The 21,524-nt window shown below is 43.3% G+C and overlaps 1 protein-coding gene across 2 annotated transcripts in view; it reads left to right on the top strand.

Moving 5' to 3' along the window:
• Positions 1-21,524, top strand: part of mpp2b (MAGUK p55 scaffold protein 2b) — a 46,077-nt gene that overhangs the window by 12,685 nt on the left and 11,868 nt on the right. Inside the window, exons 2-3 of one of the 2 annotated variants that reach the window (XM_079577351.1) lie at positions 3,279-3,361; positions 12,055-12,155. In XM_079577351.1, the coding sequence (XP_079433477.1) occupies positions 3,331-3,361; positions 12,055-12,155 (132 nt within the window). In that variant the 5' untranslated portion in view covers positions 3,279-3,330. Of the gene's footprint in view, positions 1-3,278; positions 3,362-5,068; positions 5,253-12,054; positions 12,156-21,524 lie in introns of those variants that run through there. The other variant, XM_079577350.1, reaches the window with a different exon arrangement.

Raw genomic sequence — 21,524 nt, 5'->3', positions numbered from 1 at the left:
TATGTTTAAACCCAGTCAACACAGACGCACGCACACATATTTTATTGCAATAAGTATTGCTTGATTATTGTTATCAGGAAAGTCCCCAAAATATTGATCCTTTTTGTGAGTATCGCCCATCCCCTTCTCCAGAGCTCGCTCCTGATCACTCCCAAGAACAACAGCATGTCAGGACACCAAAGCCTCTCCTTGTGCGCTCATTTCTGGTTATGTAAAGCCACGGTTTGCTGGAATGTAAAGCCCACTGTCAGCTGACGGTAGGCTGGTTACAAGTGCGGCTGTCAAATGTCTTTTTACATCTCCACGGCGGTCCACTCCACCAGCTGTCTCCTTGTTTTAGCCGAGTGTCAGCGTAATAGCGGGTCTGTGCATCCAATGGCCCGGCAGCTGTGCTTTTGAGATGCTTCCTCAAAGGCGTACAAAGAGGAAGTGTCTGAAGCTACGAAGAGAGATTTAGAGACTACTTCACATAATGTCACCCTGGAGACGAGCTGACCTAAAACTCTTAACACTTTTGCAGTTTTCTTTCACAAATGAAATCTATCTGAGCTGCGGATTATGTTGTCCTGGTCTTGATGTTTTCTCTGTTGACTGACTTTAAGAAATCTCATGGATGGAGGACTGAAGCATTGGAGATATTAGCTCTTGAGTAGAGGATATTTATCAGGATCTTGTGTGTATTTGAAGCTCAACAAACTCCGGCAGTCCAGTATTTCAGAAAGAACAACAATGTAAAATAGTGGAGCGGGTGTTTCCACGTCCTGTTCAGTAAAAGTATCCACAATGTGATGTGGCGGGTTGTGTTTGTTTTGTTTTTGTGAATGCAGCAGAAAATGCCACCTTTGTCAAGGCCTACTCCACCATAATTAGTCTTCCTTCACGCCTCCTTCGACCTAGTGCTGTGTCAGGCCAGCTTCTGCACTACAAGCCCCAGTGCACTTGGCTTTGAGCTCTTAAACTGTGTGTGGTCGTTCTAGCATACCTTTGACAGCCTCTGCCATTTCCCAGTGCAAACACGGGATGCTCCGGATAAGCTGGAGGACTGGTATGCAGCATTAAGGAGCTCCGCGCAGATTTCCTAAAGCCTGCAAATATGCTTTAATCTGACATTGGCAGCAGCAGGTTTTTCAACAAACACATCTCAGCGGGCCTGTGCTCTCCTGAACCGACTTTTCCAACGTTTAACAATGTTGCAAAGTTGCTTCGACCTGGATTTCTGTTTTATCTTCATGTTTGAGCGGCGCTGCTCACTGAAATCAGTCTGTCTCCTCCTCAAGAGATTAAAACGCTTTCCTCTCCCACCTGCTCAATTACGGGCTCATTTTGATGACAGCTTCCGTTACCAGCTTTGTTTAGAATAACCAGTATTTAGTACAAACTTACTTTTCAATCTTCAACCAACTTACATAAAATCAATGTTTACAGCGAGAAGTGGAGAATTATCACCTTTTATATCCCGTAGCTCGCACTGTGTAATTAAAACACTGAGAAAGAGCTCAGAAAGTGGCAGCTTTCTGTGTGAGTCATCAGAGTCCGGCTCAGGTGTTTCAAATATGTGGGCTCAGACAAAGAAATGAGCAATTTTAATGGGAGGCTGTAATATTAAGTGAGTGTGAAAGAAAGTCTGAAAGTCCAACCACCTTGATAGTCACTGAAAAATATAGTGCAGAATCCGATCTTGCTCTAGTTCTCAAGAGGTTTAAAGGTTTAGGTTTGAAGATAATGCACTGTTTGTAAAATATGTTTAGTACACAGAGGAGGAAACCCTTATAAATGTCTAATGTTGACATATTTAATCTGATTGACCTGCACAGTGACATTACTGGGTACCACACGTGTACATAGCACTTAAATATCACCATGGCAACCGTGCACCAGCATCCCCAGATATGGTGTCATGTCTTCCCTCCTCACCATTGTTGCATTAGTGTTCTCCGCTTTGACCTGCTCCACACGATATGAGCCGCTCTCAATGCAACATCTTCTTCTGCCTTATCTCTAATTGCTGTTTAGTGCATGCGGATTAATCCACTCTGGACAACAAGGCCTTAATCTTCTGGCTTTGTTTTCGCCGCCCGAAGCTTTTTCCCACTGCCTGATGTTAAATGGATCAATTAGAATCAGCAGAGATCCTGGCTAAGCTAATGTTAGCTGCCTGCCCACTCACTCACTCACTCATAGAGATCCTGTTCGCAGTCTTCCCCATGGACGTGACGTGCAAGCGTTTAGGCGTCACCACGGCAACCCAGTGTCCTATTTATAGTCAGTAATAAAGTTAGAGACCAATTGAGATGTGTCTGGCAGCATGTTTACACGAACCGGTAATGAATGATGCTTTAAAGCAGTGGAGAAAAGGTCTTTGTTGTGACGAGCAGGGAATACGCTGCAAATCAATAAATATATAAGTAAAAGTACTATCAAATCCTAGTAATGTCGTAAAATAAAATTGTGTAAATGTGTATGGCACTATTTATGTGGCAAAAACACTCAAATTTCAATTCCATTTAATTTTTTTTTTTTTTTTCATTTTTAAAACTCTAAATATGGCTTTTAGAGATATCCATGTGAAAGATGAGGTTTCCATTTTATTCCTCCAAAGTCCAAACCATGAGTTGTTGCTGCCACAGGAGGCTGTAGACCTGTCGACCAGGCTTATGATTGCAATCATTTCAATTTCAATTATTCAACCCTTCTCTATATAGCATTACATACAGTATACACTACTGCTCCAAAGTGTGGGGTCACTTTGAATGTCCTTATTTATCAGAAAAACACAGATTTTTTAAAATGAGGATGACATTAAGTGAATCCAGTCTATGCCTATTCTAGCTGGAAACAGGTGATTTTTCATGGAATACCTACATAGGTGTGCAGAGGCTCATTTCTAGCAACCGTCGCTCCAGTGTTGTAATGGTACATTGTGTTAGCTTATCGTGTCAGAGGGAAATTGATGATTAGAAAACCCTCAAACTGTTTACTGAAGCTATAGAACTGGCCTGTAACTGTAACGGTAGTGCATGTTTTACATATTTACAACTAGGTACCACATTCCCTGCAGCCCTGGAATTCAACAGTACCCACGTTGCTGATGAAAAAGTTCAAGTCAGTTATGGGAAGGTGTTCAGAATGCAAATTGACGGCATTCTTGCTAAAGGCGTTCTTCTCTGTCTAATTCCCATTGACTTTGCGTGGCATTTACATTCATATTCTCAATCGATGCTTCATTAGTGAACTAACACTTTCCTTTCTCTTTCTATGTTCTCTCTCTCTCATTACAGTTGACCTATCAGGCGGTGTGGACGATAGCGGGTGGAGAAGACGCTTTTGAAAATGCCTGTGGCGACATCCAGCTCCGACTCTGGTAAGTGGCTGCTCCATCCGGCTCTGGTCGGCGCGAGTTACCCGACATGTGAGGAGGAGACTGAACTCGGCCTGCTCCTCATGCTTCTCGCAGACGTGTATCTCATCTGCCCGGTTCTAATGTGACTTAATGAGCTGGTAATGGAGCGCCTAAACTCCAGCTCCAGATCAGTCATGCCTCAAAGGAGCGGCCGCTGCTCAGACCCTTCTGCATTTACGCTCGCCTTGCTTCTAATCTTCACCGGTGTTCGCCAAATGAATAGGGACGTCACACAATGAAGACAGAGGCTCATTTTAATTAGGCAATCATGTGACGTCACAGTGATGTTATTAATTATTCATTAAGATAAAAGTCTAAAGCGATGTATTGAAAGACATATTTGTTCATTCTGTTTCCAGTTTTCGTTGCTCCATCCCCTCTTCTTGTGATGTACTGCTCAAAAACATCATGCTTTTAGAAGAATTTAATGATTTAACATTAGCCTGTAAGTGTTGCTCTAGGCTCTTGAAAAGACACCTACAGCAAACCTCGGTGAGATGTTTGGAAAACATTGCAGCCTGTGATGTTGTCCTGGTTTAGTACTGCAGCAGCGAGAGGAGACTGAGGGAAAGCAGTTGTGTGGAGTGTCTCTGAGGTAATGGGCCTTCAGTCAGACCTGATTTGTACACTTTAGCTGAGAGCCGCAGTCAGAATGAATGGCATTTTTACTAACACACACTAAACTGTTTCTGTCAACAATGCGACTGTGTCGAAAGCAGCTCTTTGACCAGGACTATTTTTGTCCTTGTTTAGAAATGCTGGGTAAGGGTCGCTCTCGAAATACCGGCGTTTTTCTTAGTTATTTGTCAGAGCATTTCCTTTTTGAGTAACATTCCTCAAGCAATTTTTTCATCTTTGCCAAATATAGATACTCACCCCCTTTTACAATAATGATGGATGGACTCCAGTCGATTCAATTCTGTTTATTTTCATTTTAGTTCAGGGATAAATGCCTTAACTGAGAAAACAGTCCACTGCAGAATTAGTTACTTTCTTGCAGCGATCTTGACGGTTTTAAATAAACAAATGTATTCATCTTTATACTACTGAACATATCGTACTACTATTACTGAGCAACTCAGGTCAGAAATGGCAATGACTGCTAAATATGTCCAATATTAGTGTGATAAGTTTGGCATAGTAAAAGTAAAAGGATTTCACTATAAGGCTTTACCTGGCGCCTAATAAAGCTCCCTCTATCCAAAATGGGATCAGTAAAATGAAGTTAGAGGCCGTATTTTTATCACTGCTCATTTCCCAGTCGGTGCTCTGCGGATAAAAGAGCAAGCAGTGTCTCACAGCGGATAAAACGTTCTATTTGACTACAGTGGATATCCCTCATCTCTTCTCAGAAACCATTACTCCTGGGGTTTGTAGGCATATTTAATAACTTCCTCCTGAGCTCTTCTCGGCGCCGCGAGTTCAGGGCCGTATTCATTTGTCCCTGCGTGTACGGTGTCCAAGAGGCAGCCTCATCAGTCAATGGCCCCACGGTTGTCCCCGAAGGGAAGCCTATAGCGGAAAAAAAAAAAAAAAAAAAAAAGAAGAAGGAAAAACCCTCCCCTTTCCGTGAAGCAGTGCTCCCTCCCACCTCTCCATCGGCGCATCCAGCCCCTCTCTCCCGGCTCGGTTCATTCACGTGGAGGACGGAGAGGCGCGTACGCACGTTCACGTCAGCGGCGGGCGGAGGGGAGAAGGAAGAGCGCACACAGGGGAGGCAGTACGCTGGGTGTGTTAGAGTAGTTAGGTGCCGCGCTCACTATGGCAGGCAGCCTCTTCAGAAGGCTCTCACTGGAGGAGGGCGACTCGGCCAACTCCCTGGACGGCCTGGACCTCAAGCAGGGTGAAGAAGGTAAGGACACTTTATCAAGCGTTTTTTTGGGAAGTGGAAAAGGAAGCAGCTGTTGTGACGTATAGAGCTGAGGATGTAGGCGAGTGCGAGTTCCCAGTGCACCTGCTCCTCATGGGTTTAAACTCTCCGGGGGCCGATGAAGACGGGACCCTGGACATCATGTGATCTAGAATATGTAGGAAGTGAGCACCAACCAGATGAAGCGACTGCCTTTGCGACAACATGCGAGCTGTAACTAACTACTGAGGAAGAGCCAGAGAGTGGAGAGGCTGTTCGAACAGTTGTGCTGAATTATAATGATGTTTGCTTTCACAGTATGGAGCAAGAAGTCCCACAATTCTCATTCATAAGTGATGAAGCCGTCAATATTGCATGGTGTTGCATCGTAGTACGCACTAGTATTTTCTGGTGCTTGACCAGATGTGGCGCGCTCTTGACATGCCGTTATTTACTTGACGTCACTGAGTGCGTTTAGCTGTTGGATGAATACTGATGATCTATGCCACGGGAAGCTGAGCAGTGAGCTTGCTACTGTATGTTGTACCAAACTTTCTGGTTAAAATATTATGAGTTATTTGGTTGTTTTAATTACGTCTGTCAGCGCCTCTGCGGCAGCTGTTGCCTCTCATAAACAGGAAAAGCATTAGCAGAAGCAGTGTCCCTTTTGTTCTTCATGTACAAATGTTTTTAATAGCACCCGTGTTTGTGAAGAGGTTTCATGATGTTTCGTAGTGTGTATGACAGCTCACAGGAGCTTGTTCGGGTCTTTTGAGGGGATTGGACGCTTGATTAATTTCTTTGATCAAGGTAGAATATTCTGAATTTTTTCTCATTCTTTACAGCAATATTTATGAACCCTTTGAATCATGTCAAAGGTTAAATATTGATGTCAAAGACGCAAAAGCATTTTTGAAGCACTTTTCCTCAGTTCAAAGCATCCTTATGCCAGTGCTCTGTCATCTTATGTCACTCTGTCCAGAGTATGCGTTGTAAGAGATCCTCTGCTCTGTGATGTAGCTTGACAAGACGGCAGTGACAGCCATAATGAATCACATTTCTGTCAAAGCCAGCGGTGCTGTCTATCAGCTCACTGTACAAGTGTGGGGCAGAGACAGTGTACAAGTGTGCCGACTAAAGAGGGACCTGCTCTGCATTGTTCATTCACAGTGTGTACGGAGGGGTCATTCATATGCAGTAGTGTTCTGATCACAGACAGCACGCGCCAAGTGTCAGCCTCGCAACCTTCAGAAAACTCCTCTTCCTCATGTTCACAGTGATCCTGGAGCTTTTAGAAAGCATCTTCATCCTCGGGTCCAATAGACTAATGAAGCAGTGTTCACACACGATGGGTCATTGAGTACAGTGCAGAATTAGGATGTCAAAGGCAATTCCCCTTTAACAGAACGGACAATTTAATACTCTTCAGGCTGAGGGTTTTAGATAATATGGCGATATCGTCTATGACTTCATGCGAATCATGGCCCCGGCTATTGTTGTATGCTCTTTCATTAAATAGCCCAGTGAAAGAATGACGCCAGTGCCCAGCTGTCCCAAGCTCAGCAAATAATGTTGTAAAGTTTTTGTGCAGAGTTTCTGCAGCCATGGGCCTGGAGTAATGGGAGTTGTGTCCATTTGCAAAATGTCAACAAATATCACAAGTGCTGTCTCCAGCCGTGACCTTCACATGGCTAATGAGTGCATCCAGGCCCTCAGCTTGAACCCAGCATCACCATGGCAATGGGGGACTTATGGCAGTTGCAAAGTCCCTTTTCACACTGATTGGCTGCAAGCATAGAGTCTACACATTTCTATTTCTTCACTCCAAATAGTGGACCATAGCTCAAAAATAATAAAAAGGATCCTTGCCTTTTGATAGCTTAGTATCTGAGGGAGGATGTGTGTGCGTGTGTGTGTGTGTGTGTGTGCGTGTGTGTGTGTGTGCGTGTGCGTATGTGAGCAAGTGACGGGACTGACGGGAGCTGTAGATGTGGAGCGGCTCAGTCATGACAGAGGGGAGCTGAAACAGACTGAAACATTTGAGTCATATAAAGATTTTTTATGTGTTCAAATTAACAAGTAACACATTTAAACATCACTTGTTGTTATTTGGAGGCACAGAGTTTATTGCATCAAATGATGATGATCCTTCTATCAAAATCCGAATCGAACGGTGATTAAGCTGAATTGTTGCATCCCTACTATCTAGTATCTTATCTCACAATGTTTTGGGTTAAATAAATCCTTCCTTAATGAAAAACATTCAATAAATGCAGCCAATCCAATAATCAAACTAACGAATCATCCAAGAGCACAGCAGATTTAGTAGATGGAAGACTTTAAACTAAGGCTGATGTTTTTCACGCTCCTCACTCTCATATAGAGCTTGTTTTTAATGCCACTTCATCATAGTTTGTCGCAGTCATGCTGAGACAAGATGGGGCTTTATCATTTTCATCTTTCAGACTCCGGAGAGGGACAGTTAAATAAATGGTAAACTTGGAGCTTGGTGTGATTCATCATCGCTGGTAAACACTTTGGTGGAATACGCTCTGGCACAATATGACTCTGCACTTTGTGTCTGTCACATTCATCTCCTGCCACCTCAGGGACTCGCGTAATTGCATTAAACTGAAAAAATCAAATCTAAGAGGAGCGTCAACATATTTAATAAAGTCTGCCACAGCCCATGAGGCTTTTGTAATGCATCTGTAACATACTCCTGTGCGTGTCGCCGCCGTACGCTGACAGAGCTATAGACTGTAAAGCAAACACAAAGAACAGCAGCGGCATCTGAAGGAGACAAGCTCCCATCAGCCCTGAGTCACACTGTCGGAATAAAGTGTGTGCGTGTGTTTCATATTGAACGTTTTCCCCTGCACACTCAAATACTAGGTCACTTTTTCCCCCTCATTCTGATCGGGCTAGGTAATGTCTTGTATCAGTATGGTTCAGATGATAGACAATTTCAAATAAACCTCCAGCATCATTCCTTAAAGTCCAACATTTCAGACAAGGAGCTGTTGCCGCCACAGGGTTGACTGTGGACCTGTCACTTACACTGCACCAGGCTGATGATGGAGGACGAATAGATTAAAAATTAGATTTATTGCACGACCCTGGATTTTAGCGCCAAGTATTAAAATTTTGTGTACAGCCCGAAATATCTATTACCAAATGTTATCATTGACTGTTCCGGGCAACTCTCGGAATAAGCCACACGTTGGCGCAGATATACATCAGGTCTATTTTCATCTCAGTATTTTAATTAAGTCAGAAGTTCGAACAAAAGCTCGGTCTGGACTGTATCTGTGAGAGGCGTAAGCGCTGATGCTGTTTTATGATTAGAATTGATTCGAGGGAGGGCTTTGGCTCAATTTAAGGTGCAGTAGGTGCAATTTATGTATATTGATTGGTCTTTGTCAGGACTTTCATACTTTCTGACGGAGTGGCAGGTGTAAATGAAGGCGCTCACTTTTTATTTTTTTCTGTAGAACATGTTTTTAAAGGTCTGAACCAAAGGGTTAGCTGACTTTACCCACAGTAAATCCCACTGGGGAGACAAATACAATGAAACGTGTGTGTTTTCTGCACCTGCACCATCTGTGTGGAATATTTACTTTGATTTAATTTAGTTTTTCACAATGGCCTACCCCTTATGGCCGGACAAAGCGCTGAAAACAAACAAAGTAACAAAGAAGTGTCAAAACACAAATCCACGTGACAGTCAGTTTGCAAAAAAGGGCCCTCGAGTTACTTTCTAACAAGCCATTTCAGTCATTAGTTGGCGAGATCTTCCTCTGGCAGCTGCACTGTAGGAGTTTATTGTGTCACAAAGCAAAAGCGCTCTTGTTGGTGTTGAAGCATAAACCTGGTGAGTTTGTATTCCCTCAGCCGAAGTCCCTGCGTGGTGCGATTCCCTGGACGCCATCCCCCTTCATCCCTTTTTCTCCATCTCCCTCTGCACCGCGCCATGGCAACCGCACAACCTTCGCTAAGTGCTGGCTAAGAGCTTCTGCCACGTTCTCCCGCTGCGCTCCGAACCGCAAACAACAACAAGGCAGATTGTCCGGACGCCTCTGTGACACTGGCTTTAATTGTAGCTCTCCTCGGAGGTTAGGCCGGGGCTCAGAGGAGGCTTGAAAAGACAAAAGCAATGCTAATTTGCGTTGTTTGTCATTTGGCGTCTCCTGTGCCTTTTCCGGGCAGAGAGAGAGTTAACCCGGACATCTCTGTTTGAGGTCTCCGCAGCGGCTGATTGTCGGTAAATGTCAGGACCACTTTGCAAACAGTCGTAACCATCGTAAAATGAAGACATTCTGGAGCACGGACCACAACCTCAGAATGAAGTGAAATGTGAATTTATTAAGCAAGAAAAGATGACAATCACAGGTATATGCAGCGCTGTTAACTCTTGTGGAACTTCTGAAGAGACGATGAGCCGTGGCTTTTTATGTCCCCCATGAGGGATTGAAGGAATGAGAACATAGTGACAGCGGAGTGGGTTGAAGGGACAGAAGTGAGCGTACAGAGGAGCGGGACCAGGTGGTTTTCATATGGGAGGAAGCAGAAAGATGTGGTCCTGCTCTCAACCCTAAGATAACTCTCTTCATTTATGAGATCTCCGCCGCAAGATTAAATTTACCATACGTTCACTTTAAACCTTCGCTCAGGGCATAATGAAAGTGGCGTCTCAAGGTGGATTCTGTACACCACCTGACGCACTGCACATCTATTCCGGTTCATTTCCTTATTGCTTTATCGCGCTCCCAAGCGCTCACCTGCTTAAACGGAGCCGCATAGTCGTATCAATTTACAAGTGAGTGAAAAGAAATGAGACGCGCTCAAGTGAAAAATGACTTGGCCCTGTTTCTCACCTGTAAAGAGGATAAGGGAGTAGATTAACTCCGCTGTTGACATGTGACTGCATTTGAAGCATGGCCATAAGAAACAAATATAGCTGTAAGTGAATTTAAGCCTTGTATCTTCGCCAGCGTCCCCCTTATGTGCGCCGTCTGTGTTGCTGTCAATAGAAAATGATTTGCCCGATGCTATTATCCGGAGCCGAGCAGAAAGAAAGCGTGAGAAAAAGGAGGACGGGTTGGATTTTTAATAATCGTATAAATAATAGAAAGACTTTTGGAGAAATGGGTATCATTCGCCACTAGCGCCGACTTGCCTTTCTTCCAGGAATTCAGCTTTACTTGAGAGCTTTCCTTGCGAAATATTTTCTAACACTACAGTTGAGTGATGAATAAGTGGCAACAGGCTTCAGAAACTGGTAGGAAGGTTTTTTTTGTTATTGTACACAGAAAGAATGAATGAGCTCAAACTGCCTTTGTGGCAACCCCAGAGCTGTACTGTCGCAGCGATTAAAGAGAATTATGCAGGACCTGTAAGCCAAGCCGGCCGGACTGAAGGGCTGCCAGGCGCAAATCTGGCAACCCGTCCGTCTCGAGCACAGCGCGGGGAGAGGAAACAAGGAGAATACGGCCTCGCCACGGAAGACTAATGCAATTATTATTTAATTATGTTGTTATTCCATTACTCACTTAGGCTCTGCATTTAAGGCTCTAACAATGGATATATTTGAACTGTGCCCATATTATCTTTAGTGACTTTAGCGACAAATGACACCCTAATTAATAATCACTTTAAAACAACTTCCTTCTGGCTTTTCCTCCTCCACCCTGAGTTGCTCATAATAACAAAAATGCAGTTCAGTCCAGCATTTCCACAAACTAACGGTCGCGTCAGGATGAATTAATCACTGGCCTCAATAAACAGCAGTTCTCATATGAGCAGGCATATCAGGGTGTTTGGAAGCAGCTCTATTTTTGGCTCTATTCTCTGTTCATTTCAAGCAAGTGAAGGAAGTGCCGTATTCTCACTTTACTTAACAGACTGGGTCCGCGTGTATTGGATAAATTAGATTGGTCGGAGCCGGGTTGTGCATAAAAAGCTTCACTCTCTGACAGTCCTATCTGCGGTGATAAATGCGTGTTGGCTGGCGGTGTCTGCGCACTGTGTGTACCTGAATGCATTATCATTTACGTCTGTCTGGACTGTTCAAAGTTTGGACTTGGCTTTGAAACTTGTAAGTCGTTTTTTTTTTTTTTTTTTGCGTGTGTGTATCTTCGAGAGCATTTATTTGTAATTTTCTCATGCAGCCAAATATAAAAATGTATCAAAGGATCGGCCATTGTCTCTGCAGAGATGTGACAGCTTCTTCTGGAATTGATCTAATGGCGCAATAACAAGAAAAACTGCGTGTATTGTGCTATCATTATAACCATTTAGCAGATAATTGGATTTATGGCAACATATTGGTAAAATGAATGGGCACAAATCTACTATTTTACCGCCCATTAGACAATTCTCTTGTGGCCGTTTAGTGTTTTGAATTTGGTTCTGTGAAATTGTGCTTTTAATGGAAATGAAATTCACAAACAACCTACTAGTTTTCTTCTTTGGGGCGACTGTGAGCTTGCCGGATGCGTAGAAGTGTGTGTCGCGCTGCCGGGGGGGATGTTGGGAGTTGTGGGAGCGAGATAGTGCGGCTTGTGACAGACTTTGGAAAGACGCTGAGTGACAGAGGTGAAATTGCCTGGGAAAAGGATGTGAGCCAAACGCCTCCCCCCACCACCCCCCTTCCACTCCCACTCCCACCCTCAGTTGTTCTGCTGCGTCGTGTAAACTCCCCGCTGTATCCCGTCAATTTCCCATGAGCTCGCGTTAGAATGTGGAGCAGGAGGAGTAAATAAAGTCCCCTTCTTTCCCTCTGTGTGTGTGTGTCTGTGTGTAGCCATGCACCAGGCCCTGGATACGTTGAGTGACAGCACCAGCTCCACCACGGCCAACGACCTGGACCTCATCTTCCTCAAAGGCATCATGGAGAGCCCCGTGGTGAGTGCCTCCCAGCCGTTATACTTCTCTCTTGTGTTTTTGATGTTCTTGTACTTGATTTACACAGTTCTAAACAATGAAACAGATGATTATGGGAATTTAAACTGTTAGCCGCGGCCCAAACGCGTTCCTGAACAATAGAACGAGTTTGTTATCGATACAAATGGTTGGTAAATTTAGTTTGTTTATTTTTAGGGGCCCATCATGTACAAATACATTCATCTCAGAACAGTGAAGATGCCTTGAACCAGATTTATTTATTGCTTTTTCTCAAATTTCACAAAAGAACTCTTTAATTTTAGGCTCAAGAAGTTGAATTGAATTTCTCGAAATGAAACTTATGGGACTTGTACAGAGAAAAAAAACACAGCTAAAGCACTACATAACATTAGCTTCTTTGCATAATCGAATGCAAATGAAACTAAAATATATAGTGGGAAGAAAATTTATATGAACACTTCATATTTCTGCCTAAACTTGTGATAAAATGTGGTCTGATCTTCATCAAAATCATAAGAATGAGTAAACAGTGTCTGCTTAACCTCATACCCTCTATTTATCTCACTTTTCCGAAAATAGTATTCCCATACTTTTCATAATTAAAAGCCTTATACAAGGTTTAAAATGCAAATTTTGTTCACAGCTGGGCTGTTGGGGCTTGTGGATGTTGTGGATGTGAAGTTTTGGAAGAAAATAATTGTGGGCAAGGAAAATTGTGGTCCATTCTCAACAAATTTGATTTCCGCCTAATAAAAACAGAAAAAAAGGAGCAAAACATCTTATTTTTACAGTAAACAAGCAAAGTTGCAACCTAAATTGTAAGTAAATCCTGTCATGAACATTTGGAGCAAAGTTGGTGCCTATTCAACAAAGAATTTTACAGTTTTACAGGCTTAGAATGTAAAAAAATCCAGGCGGAGACCAACTGTGCCATTTTGGCACAGTTTGGCACAGTTTGGCACAAAATTTGAAATATGGAATATCTCAATGAAAATGAAAATTTAGGATGCTTTTACATATTTGGTCATAAAAATGCTATTTTTTCCCCAAAAAAGTAAAGACAAAATTTATATATTTCAGCACACTTTATTTATAAAAACTATATATAGCAAAAACACACACAAATGTAATAAAAAGTAAAATAAAACAAAAAGTTCACCGAGCATCATGCCAGGCGACATAACAGTTTTTTTTGGCTGTCAGACACAGAGGTACCTGACACTTCCTGCAGTACACAGGGGTCTTTACTCGTTTGTCCCCTGCATCAAAGCATCTCTTGCAGTACTTTCTCTGGGCCGTGGCATCCTCCCCATAATACACTGGCATGCAGGTATTTGGCCTTTCCTCAGGGGTCTCCTCAGGGGTCTCCTCAGCATCTGCAAATTGGACCATTTCCACAAGCAGTTTCTCCCGGAACTTCTTTTGTGTGAGTGGTTTTGTCCCATCAGCCTTGAGTTCAACCAGGTCCGTGTGTATTATATGGGCATTTACCACTGCGATGTCCAGGAAGTGGTAAAAGAATGTTTTATACCACTTCATTGTCTTGTGGAGGACAGAGTAGTAGCCAATAAGGGCGTCAGATAAATCAACACCGCCCATCGACTTGTTGTAATCCACCACAGCATCGGGACAGGGCACTTGTGCGGTCTTCCATTGGCCTTGCTCCTTGACCTTTCGCTTGACCGATTTCCCACTGTATGCACCATGAACAGAGGTGCACATCGTGACCTCCCGTTTGTCCATCCACTTCACAAATAGCAGTGGGCCCTCTCGAATCCATCTTATTTCACCCCTCGCTGCTTTCTTTGGGAGGTCATTCAATGTAGTTTTGGGGAAACCAGAACGAGTTTTTCTTATTGTGCCACAGGCACCCGTTTTCTTCTTTGACAAGTCTTTGAACAGGGCTGGACTAGTGTAAAAATTGTCCACAAAAACGGTGTAGCCTGAGCCAAGTACGGGGAGTAACATCAGATCCATGACTGAGGTGTAACTTAGTCCATGTTCGGAAACAGTGTTGCTCTTGCCGGTGTATACAAAAAAGTTCCAAGTATATCCGTTTGTGGAGTCTGCCAGAACGTACAATTTATAACCCCATTTGGTCGGTTTGTCCTTGTGGTACTGTTTCATTCCACTTCGCGCTTTGGATGCAACCATACGCTCATCTATTGAAATGCACTTGTGCGGATGATAAAATGACTGACAAGCTGTTACAATGTCCGTGTAAAGTGGCTTGATTTTGAAAAGCCTGTCGTACTGCGGTGTGCCCTTCTTGCGCTCATTGTCCTCGTCTTCCAGGGGGTTGCTGAGGTGCAGTGACCACATGATGGCTAAAAACCGGTCCCGGGACATTTTGTTCCTTGGGAATGGGAAACCATATGGGAAATCTGTCCTCCAATAATCGTGTCTTGCGGTTGCGCTGACAAGTCCAGTGAACAGCAGTATAGACAGGACAATGTAAAACTCCCTCAAAGTCAATGGAGTCCATTTGTATTTTTTTCCTGCCTCCTTTTGCCTTTCAGCATGAATGTTTGTGTTTCCAATAATTGTTTTCACCGTGGCACTGGCAAAAAACAGCTGGAAAAGCTGCAGGACTGTCCATGAAGCGTCTTTGTCCAAAACAGGCCCTGTGTCTCTCGCTGGAACAAAACGGCGTGGATTGGGTGCAGTGTCCTCCTCATCACGATTTTTCCACCGATCACTAGGAGCAGATACTGTGGCAGCAGGACCTGTTCTCTTCCTCCCCGTCTTGCTCTTGGAGAGTGCCTTTCGGGGCCTGACAGTGGCTTCCTTGGAGGGGGGGGCAGACACACTTTGTGTATTTGAAGGAGCACTGAAAAACAAAAGGCAGACAGTCACTAATTTGCATCTGTATGCAATCAGTTGCAGGCAGCTTTTCCAACGCTTACCTCTGCTCTGCGGACGACAGCCTTTTGGACTTTCTTGACACTGGGGCAGAGGGCGGCTGGTACTCCTCATCCTCATCTTCATCTTCCTCTTCTTCCTCTTCTTCCTCCTCCTCCTCCTCCTCCTCCTCCCCACCACCACTGCTGTGAGAGGAACTCACACCTTGCCCAGTTGAAGGTGTGAATGTGTCTGGAGCCATACTGCAGCAGGAAGACAGACAGTCACTAATTTGCAAACAGTCTATTGTATACTGTAACAACAACAATGTCAATAATCACCTCTGCCTTTTGGACAATACACGTCTCGCCCTTTTGTGCACTGCTCCTTCCTGAGGTGTTGACTGTAGAGATGGCAGACTTTCTTTTCCAGCACTGCAAAATGCACACGTTATAGACAATGACTCATTTGCAATGTGTGAGTTTATGCTAAGTACTACAAAACAAATTAGACCCTCACCTTGTCGAAGCAGCCAGGTCCATCTGCACTCCAGATGGACCTGGCTGTGGTGATAAAGGTCTGCTTGGCACACCAGACTCTTGTTTGCCATCATCATCACTGCTGAGGAATAAATAATACAAAAATATATGTTCAGATATATAATAAATAATAATAATAAATAATAAAATATAAATATAAATAATAACACAAATAGCACTTTACAAATCATGCATGACAAACTAGTACTCACACAAAATAGCAATACACTTGTCTGTGCATTTTGTTCTGTCAGTAAAATTTATACTAAAAGAAGAAAACAATTACCTCTCATCTGGTGGATACTCGTAATTTGAACCGCTGGCTGGCTCCAACAGGTCGGACTCGTCAGAAGACGAATCATCAAAAGTATGTTCAAACTCCATCTCACCAAGAACAATAGCCCGTGTCTCCTCAGCCGTGTACACCCTCTTTTTCCCTCTAGAAGCCATGGTGTGGTGATAAAATGTAAAAAAATCTGTTCGAAAATACTCTTCTGCCGCTTCCCCGTGCGTCATGCGCTCTGCGCGTAAAGAGTGGACTGAACTGGCCTCTTTACGCAGCCTGCTAACACTGCGAAATTTCAACCAATCACGGACGTCGATATGTCCCCTGAAAGCAGACGTTCGTCTGCACCCAATGAGATCACCCATGCTGTGACGGACAGCAGCTTTGGCGAATTACAGGTGAGCAAACATAGACACAGCGAGAGCTAGTGTGAGTCACAGTTTTAGCGCGTTGGCTCGCTGTGCCATTTTGACGGGGGCTAGCAGACCCAACATGGCGTCCATGAAACAGTGTTTTCACGGAGAGCACCCGGAGTACAGGCTTGGGAGTAAAAGTTTTACCGCGGACGAAAAACAGCCAAAGTAAGTCAGCAATTGCATGTTTTATTTTCTTTTGCTGGTGGATTTTCTGCAGTTTGATGTGGGCTCTGCTGAAAACGTTTAGTGCTGTGCTAACAAGCTTTACACCTATCGATTCAGTGAGTTGTTAGCTTTCGTTTGCTGTATAGCTTTGTGTGCTGCTGTTCGTATTGTGGGATGTCAGCCCTCAGATATTAGTACTTGGTCAAAAGGTGCGTTCTAGCCATGTGTGTGCTTTATTGCCTGGGGTTTGAGCGGTGTTAGATTGATTTGAGTTTGAAGTGGATACTTTTGTAGAGGCGTCTCTGCTCGACATTTTGACGTATGATAAGCGTGTGTGGGTGGAAGCGGTAGCAAGATACGAGCGTTACATTGTACCACCAGGGGGCTATAGGTCTTGTGGAGTTAAACTAATACCACCCAAACATTTACATTTTATCATATTTTTTATTGGTCATAACATGTAAACAGACAAGGACAGGGAGGAAAAAGTAAGCGAACCCAGGAATTTTGCTGAACTGCAACAGTTTTGTAAAGAGGAATGGTCCAAGATTCATCCAAAGCAGTTATTGCAAAGAAGGATTAGCAGCTATTTCATGCAATGGTTCACTTACTTAGTCCATGCTGTTGTGAATGTCTCAGTTTTTTTCCCCCTTTCAAAATATCTTGATAAACTTGTGATTTCATTTTTCCATTGATGATCACACGTTGTCCAGGCCCTGAGGCAACAAAACATCCCCACACCATGATTCTCTTGCTCCATACTTCAAAGTGAAGAAAGGGTTTTGATGTTGATGTGCTGTTTCCCATTTTTTCCTTCACACATGACGCGTGTTCCTCCTAAACTGTTCAACTTTGGTTTGTGAAAGAGCTCTCGGATGCTCCACAGCACTACTGGACTAATATTCTGTGGACTGATGGACCCAAAGTTTAATTTTTTGAGCGGAACACTCAATGTCAAGTGTGGAGGAAAAATGGAACAGCACATCAACATCAAAACTGCTCACTGTGAAGTATAGAGCAGGTAAAATCATGGTGCGGGGGTGCTTTACTGCCTCAGGGCCTGGACAACGTGTGATCATCAATGGAAAAATAAATTCACAAGTTTATCAAGATATTTTGAAGAAAAACCTGAGACATTCACAACAGTGTGGAATAAGTAAGCAGATCAGGCGGAATCTTGGACCATTCCTCTTTACAAAACTGTTGCAGTTCAGCGAGATTCCTGGGTTCACTTACTTTTTCCCCCCTGTCCTGTGAATGTTTACATGTTATGGCCGTTAAAAATATGATGAAATGTATATGTTTGGGTGGTAGCAGATACTGTTTATTAATTCTTATGATTTTGATGAAGATCAGACCATATTTTACAACCATTTAGGCAGAAATGTGAGTAATTCCAAAGCGCTAACATACGTTTTCCTCCCACTGTAAATCTGTCCCAAAATAACTTGAGGCTGGACACTGGTAATCAACAATTGCACTGACTTCATTTGACATAAAATGCGCCCCTCTGACAAAAAACAAATCACCTGCAAACAACATGCATTTAGACGTGGTATTTGGAACAACCCTGATGCTCGTGGTTGTGTTGCAGTTGGAGCGTTCACCTGTCAGTCAGTTTTAACAAGGGCCTCTGACGTCTGTGTTCCCCATTACTGGCTTTGATACAGCTGACACGTTGACAGCTTCACATCATGGGAGATGCATGAATCAATATCAGCTGTTATTACAGTGTGTATCAATAACTACTTGCAATGTCAACTCAAACACTGCTCCAGAACACGAATACTCAAGTAACTTCCACTGCTGCTACTGCCACTCCGCGTTACCCCGCTGGCCACCTTTTCATGCCGCCCGCTGCGTCGCGTTCATAAAATTGCAGGTGATTGTACGGAGACAACAGAAGCATTAGCATTTCAAAGACTTCCATATCTTCTGTGATCTCAAAGGGAAATAAAGAGCCCGTATTTTGCGCCAACATTTCAACAGTTTCAGAGCCTCAGCCCCTGGGAAGTAAAAAAGGGTCATTATGTCTAGACATGTGCATTGTAGCTCCCGCTCCATCCACTCCGAGCCTGTAAGAGTAATTATGCAAACTGCACAAATCCATGTTGCTCATATTTTATTTGGGAACTTGCCTAGACAATGGATTAAAGGTAGAGTTGGCGCCGGCGTGTGCACTGTAGCTGCTCAGTGCAAACAAAGCCTGCAGCAAGAAAACTTCAAAACATCTGCTGTGAGACTTTGTATTTATTTTGTATTTCTAATTTAATTGGAGCGACTAGAGCAGTTTAAAAATCATGTTCTTTGTATTTTGCAACGGTGGAGGTTCACAAGTTTTACCAACTGGGTGCCAGGCTGATGGGAGATGGAGTCCTTGCAGTTACTACGTGATGTATTGGTCGGGAAATATAATTTGTATATTGAGAATCGCCTCGGGTGTCAGATTAAACCTCCCGGGGAGCCAGACGCAGCCTGTACGTCTTGCCTCCCCGCTGTAAGGTCTGGGATATATGTAAAAGTCTGTTGAATTATTTTAGCTTTTTGTGCAAACCTCGTCCTCGTATCTTTTTGTTTTGGCCGTCAGCGGGACATTAGTATGCGTCTGTGTTTCTGTAGAAGCCCGTCTTGTCCACCAGGTAGCTCTGTCCCAGGAGACGCCGCGGTTTGTAGGCAATTTCTCACATTTCCACAGAGAGAGAGAGGGGGTCGAAAGCCGCCCAAAATCTCCTTGTAAATCTCAGATGCATTTGTTTCAGAAAACCAGACAGGGAGGATCCGACAGGAGCTTATACGGCCACAAAATCCTGCTTCTTTCTTGTTTCTTTGCACTACACATTCTCCCCATATCCCTGCATTTCATTTTTTTTCACACACACGTTTCTTCTCAAAATGTAAAATTCTATTCCCCCAATTTGGGCTCGCTCCTGGTTCTATGATCTATCAATAAACACAAACCTGCTCTGACTTTTACGCCCCGAGGAGACGGAGTTGCAGCAGCAGTGAGCGAATCGAAGCGGCGCGCACAGGGAATGATGCAATCTGGGCAAGCCACAATTCTCTAATGGAACTGAACAACGATTAGGAGCACAATGAGCACATATTGACAACAGGAGCCATCATCATGCAAAAGAGCCCTCCACTCTCCGCTGTGCTTGGCTGTGTATCGAACCGAGCAGACGGGGCGGATGAAGCGTTTAGGAAAGAGCTAAACTGGCTGACACTTTCCCCCACACGCTTATGTTGTGTTCCGTGGGTCTGTTTAAAGCAGTCGCTCCATTATAGTATTTCCCGCTCCCAAGTCTGGCTCTGCAGTCTTGGTGACGGATGGCAACTGCAGCAAAATACTGAGGCGGTGCAGGACAAGAGGAGAAGGGCAATTTAGTTAATACGTGTCAGTCTTCAATTTCTGCCCTGATACTGAGGCTTGGTACTTTTACACTTCCAGCGTCCAGCTGTTACCTCATTATAGGCACTATTATATTTAACAATGTTAGTCATGAGGGTCATGAACTCTTGCATTGGTAAAGTCAACTTAAAGTCGAGTATTTTTAATGACATAGCTTAGCGCTGCACAATTTGCAAATGGACCTCTATGTGCATGTAGCAGTTTAGCAGTTCATTTTTCAGTCTTCCCCTGAGTCTTCTTTTGAACTTGTTGAACTTGAACATCTCTATAAACATTTGGATACAATAACAGATGGCTACTAACTGTCCAAGCTTTACTAATATCTTAAGTTTCCTAAATATTGTCAAAACAGAAGTAACTGCTGCTTTTATTATGTAAAAGTAGGGGGAAACAGTTGGAGACCACTGCAATAGTGGTAGCTTACTGGAGCGAGACAAAGAACAATCTGGTTTTATCCAGACTTAAAACAAACTAAAATAAACATGAAACTTTTATAAAAAAAAGTATTGCTTAACTAACTCCCATCCATGGTCAAATTAAAACATGCTTTGCTAAGTTAGGTCATGTGTAATAATATAATAATAATTATTATATACATTTGTATGCTATATTTCCTTCTTAATTAATTATGATTCAATTACAAAAACAAAACCCTGCGTAAATTCGGCTCTACACTTCTGTGAGAAATAAGGACATTTTATCAGCCACCAAGGCTGGTTGAACTTGTATGTAAATAATACAGCACACATTACCCTGCAGTTGCAAAAGGCCAGTCACTACATGATCAACAAAATAAAGTGCTGAGTCATCATTAACAGCTCCAGAGCAGACGGCGCTTGGTTACGCTGCCCCACCCGCTGCACTGTCAGCTCTCGCTCACAGCTCACACATCATACAATTTTTGTGTTGAACTATTTAACTCCCGAGTGTAAACAGAAACAAATGATCCATCTCTTTTACTGCTAACAATAATGATGAGTAAATTGTCCAAAACAACAACTCTCATCAATATCTCTTCTCTGTTTTCACGGATACATTGTTGTTCGCCTGAAGCAGGACCTCGACTCCCAGCAGGCAGTCTTCCTCTTTCTCTCAGACAAACTTGTCAGCTGCCAGAGTTGTGCTTGTTCTTTTCAGTCCCAGTTGAAATGGTTCTCAAAGGGATCTAGAAATAATAGATTCAACAGAGAAAGTAAGCCATTTAAAACCCAACACAGGCACTTGACAAATATCCAAACGATGATGTGGTCACTGGAACAACGTCAAGGGCATTAAATAATGTTTTATCATTTCCTGTTACACTCCTCTGTGTATCTTTCATGACTAATTCTTTTTATTAATTAATGAATCCATCCACTCATTAACCTCCTCACCACAGGCACCAGTATCCTCACCAAGTCTTAGCCAGGGCTGGAGATGACCGGGTCTTAGGAGCTGTAGTGTCCTTAGGTTTCAGTCATGACACATGGCGTTTTTAATTGCTTTTTTCACTATAAGGCCCATGGGCCGGATCCGGCCCCCCAAGCAATTTTGTCCGGCCTTCCAGTCTCTTTCTAGAATTGATGTATATAATGTTTTGGACATTTTCCACAGTGAATTGCATAGCGGTGTATCAGAGAAACAAAGAGTGGCCTCAAATGGCTCTATGTTTTTCATTCACCTTATTTTATTTCATTCAAATGTGACATTGAAATATATACAGCATTGTTGTAT

Source organism: Gobius niger (genome assembly GCF_951799975.1).
Source record: "Gobius niger genome assembly, chromosome: 19".
NCBI lineage: Eukaryota > Metazoa > Chordata > Actinopteri > Gobiiformes > Gobiidae > Gobius > Gobius niger.
This window is presented reverse-complemented; position numbering and strand designations above follow the sequence as displayed.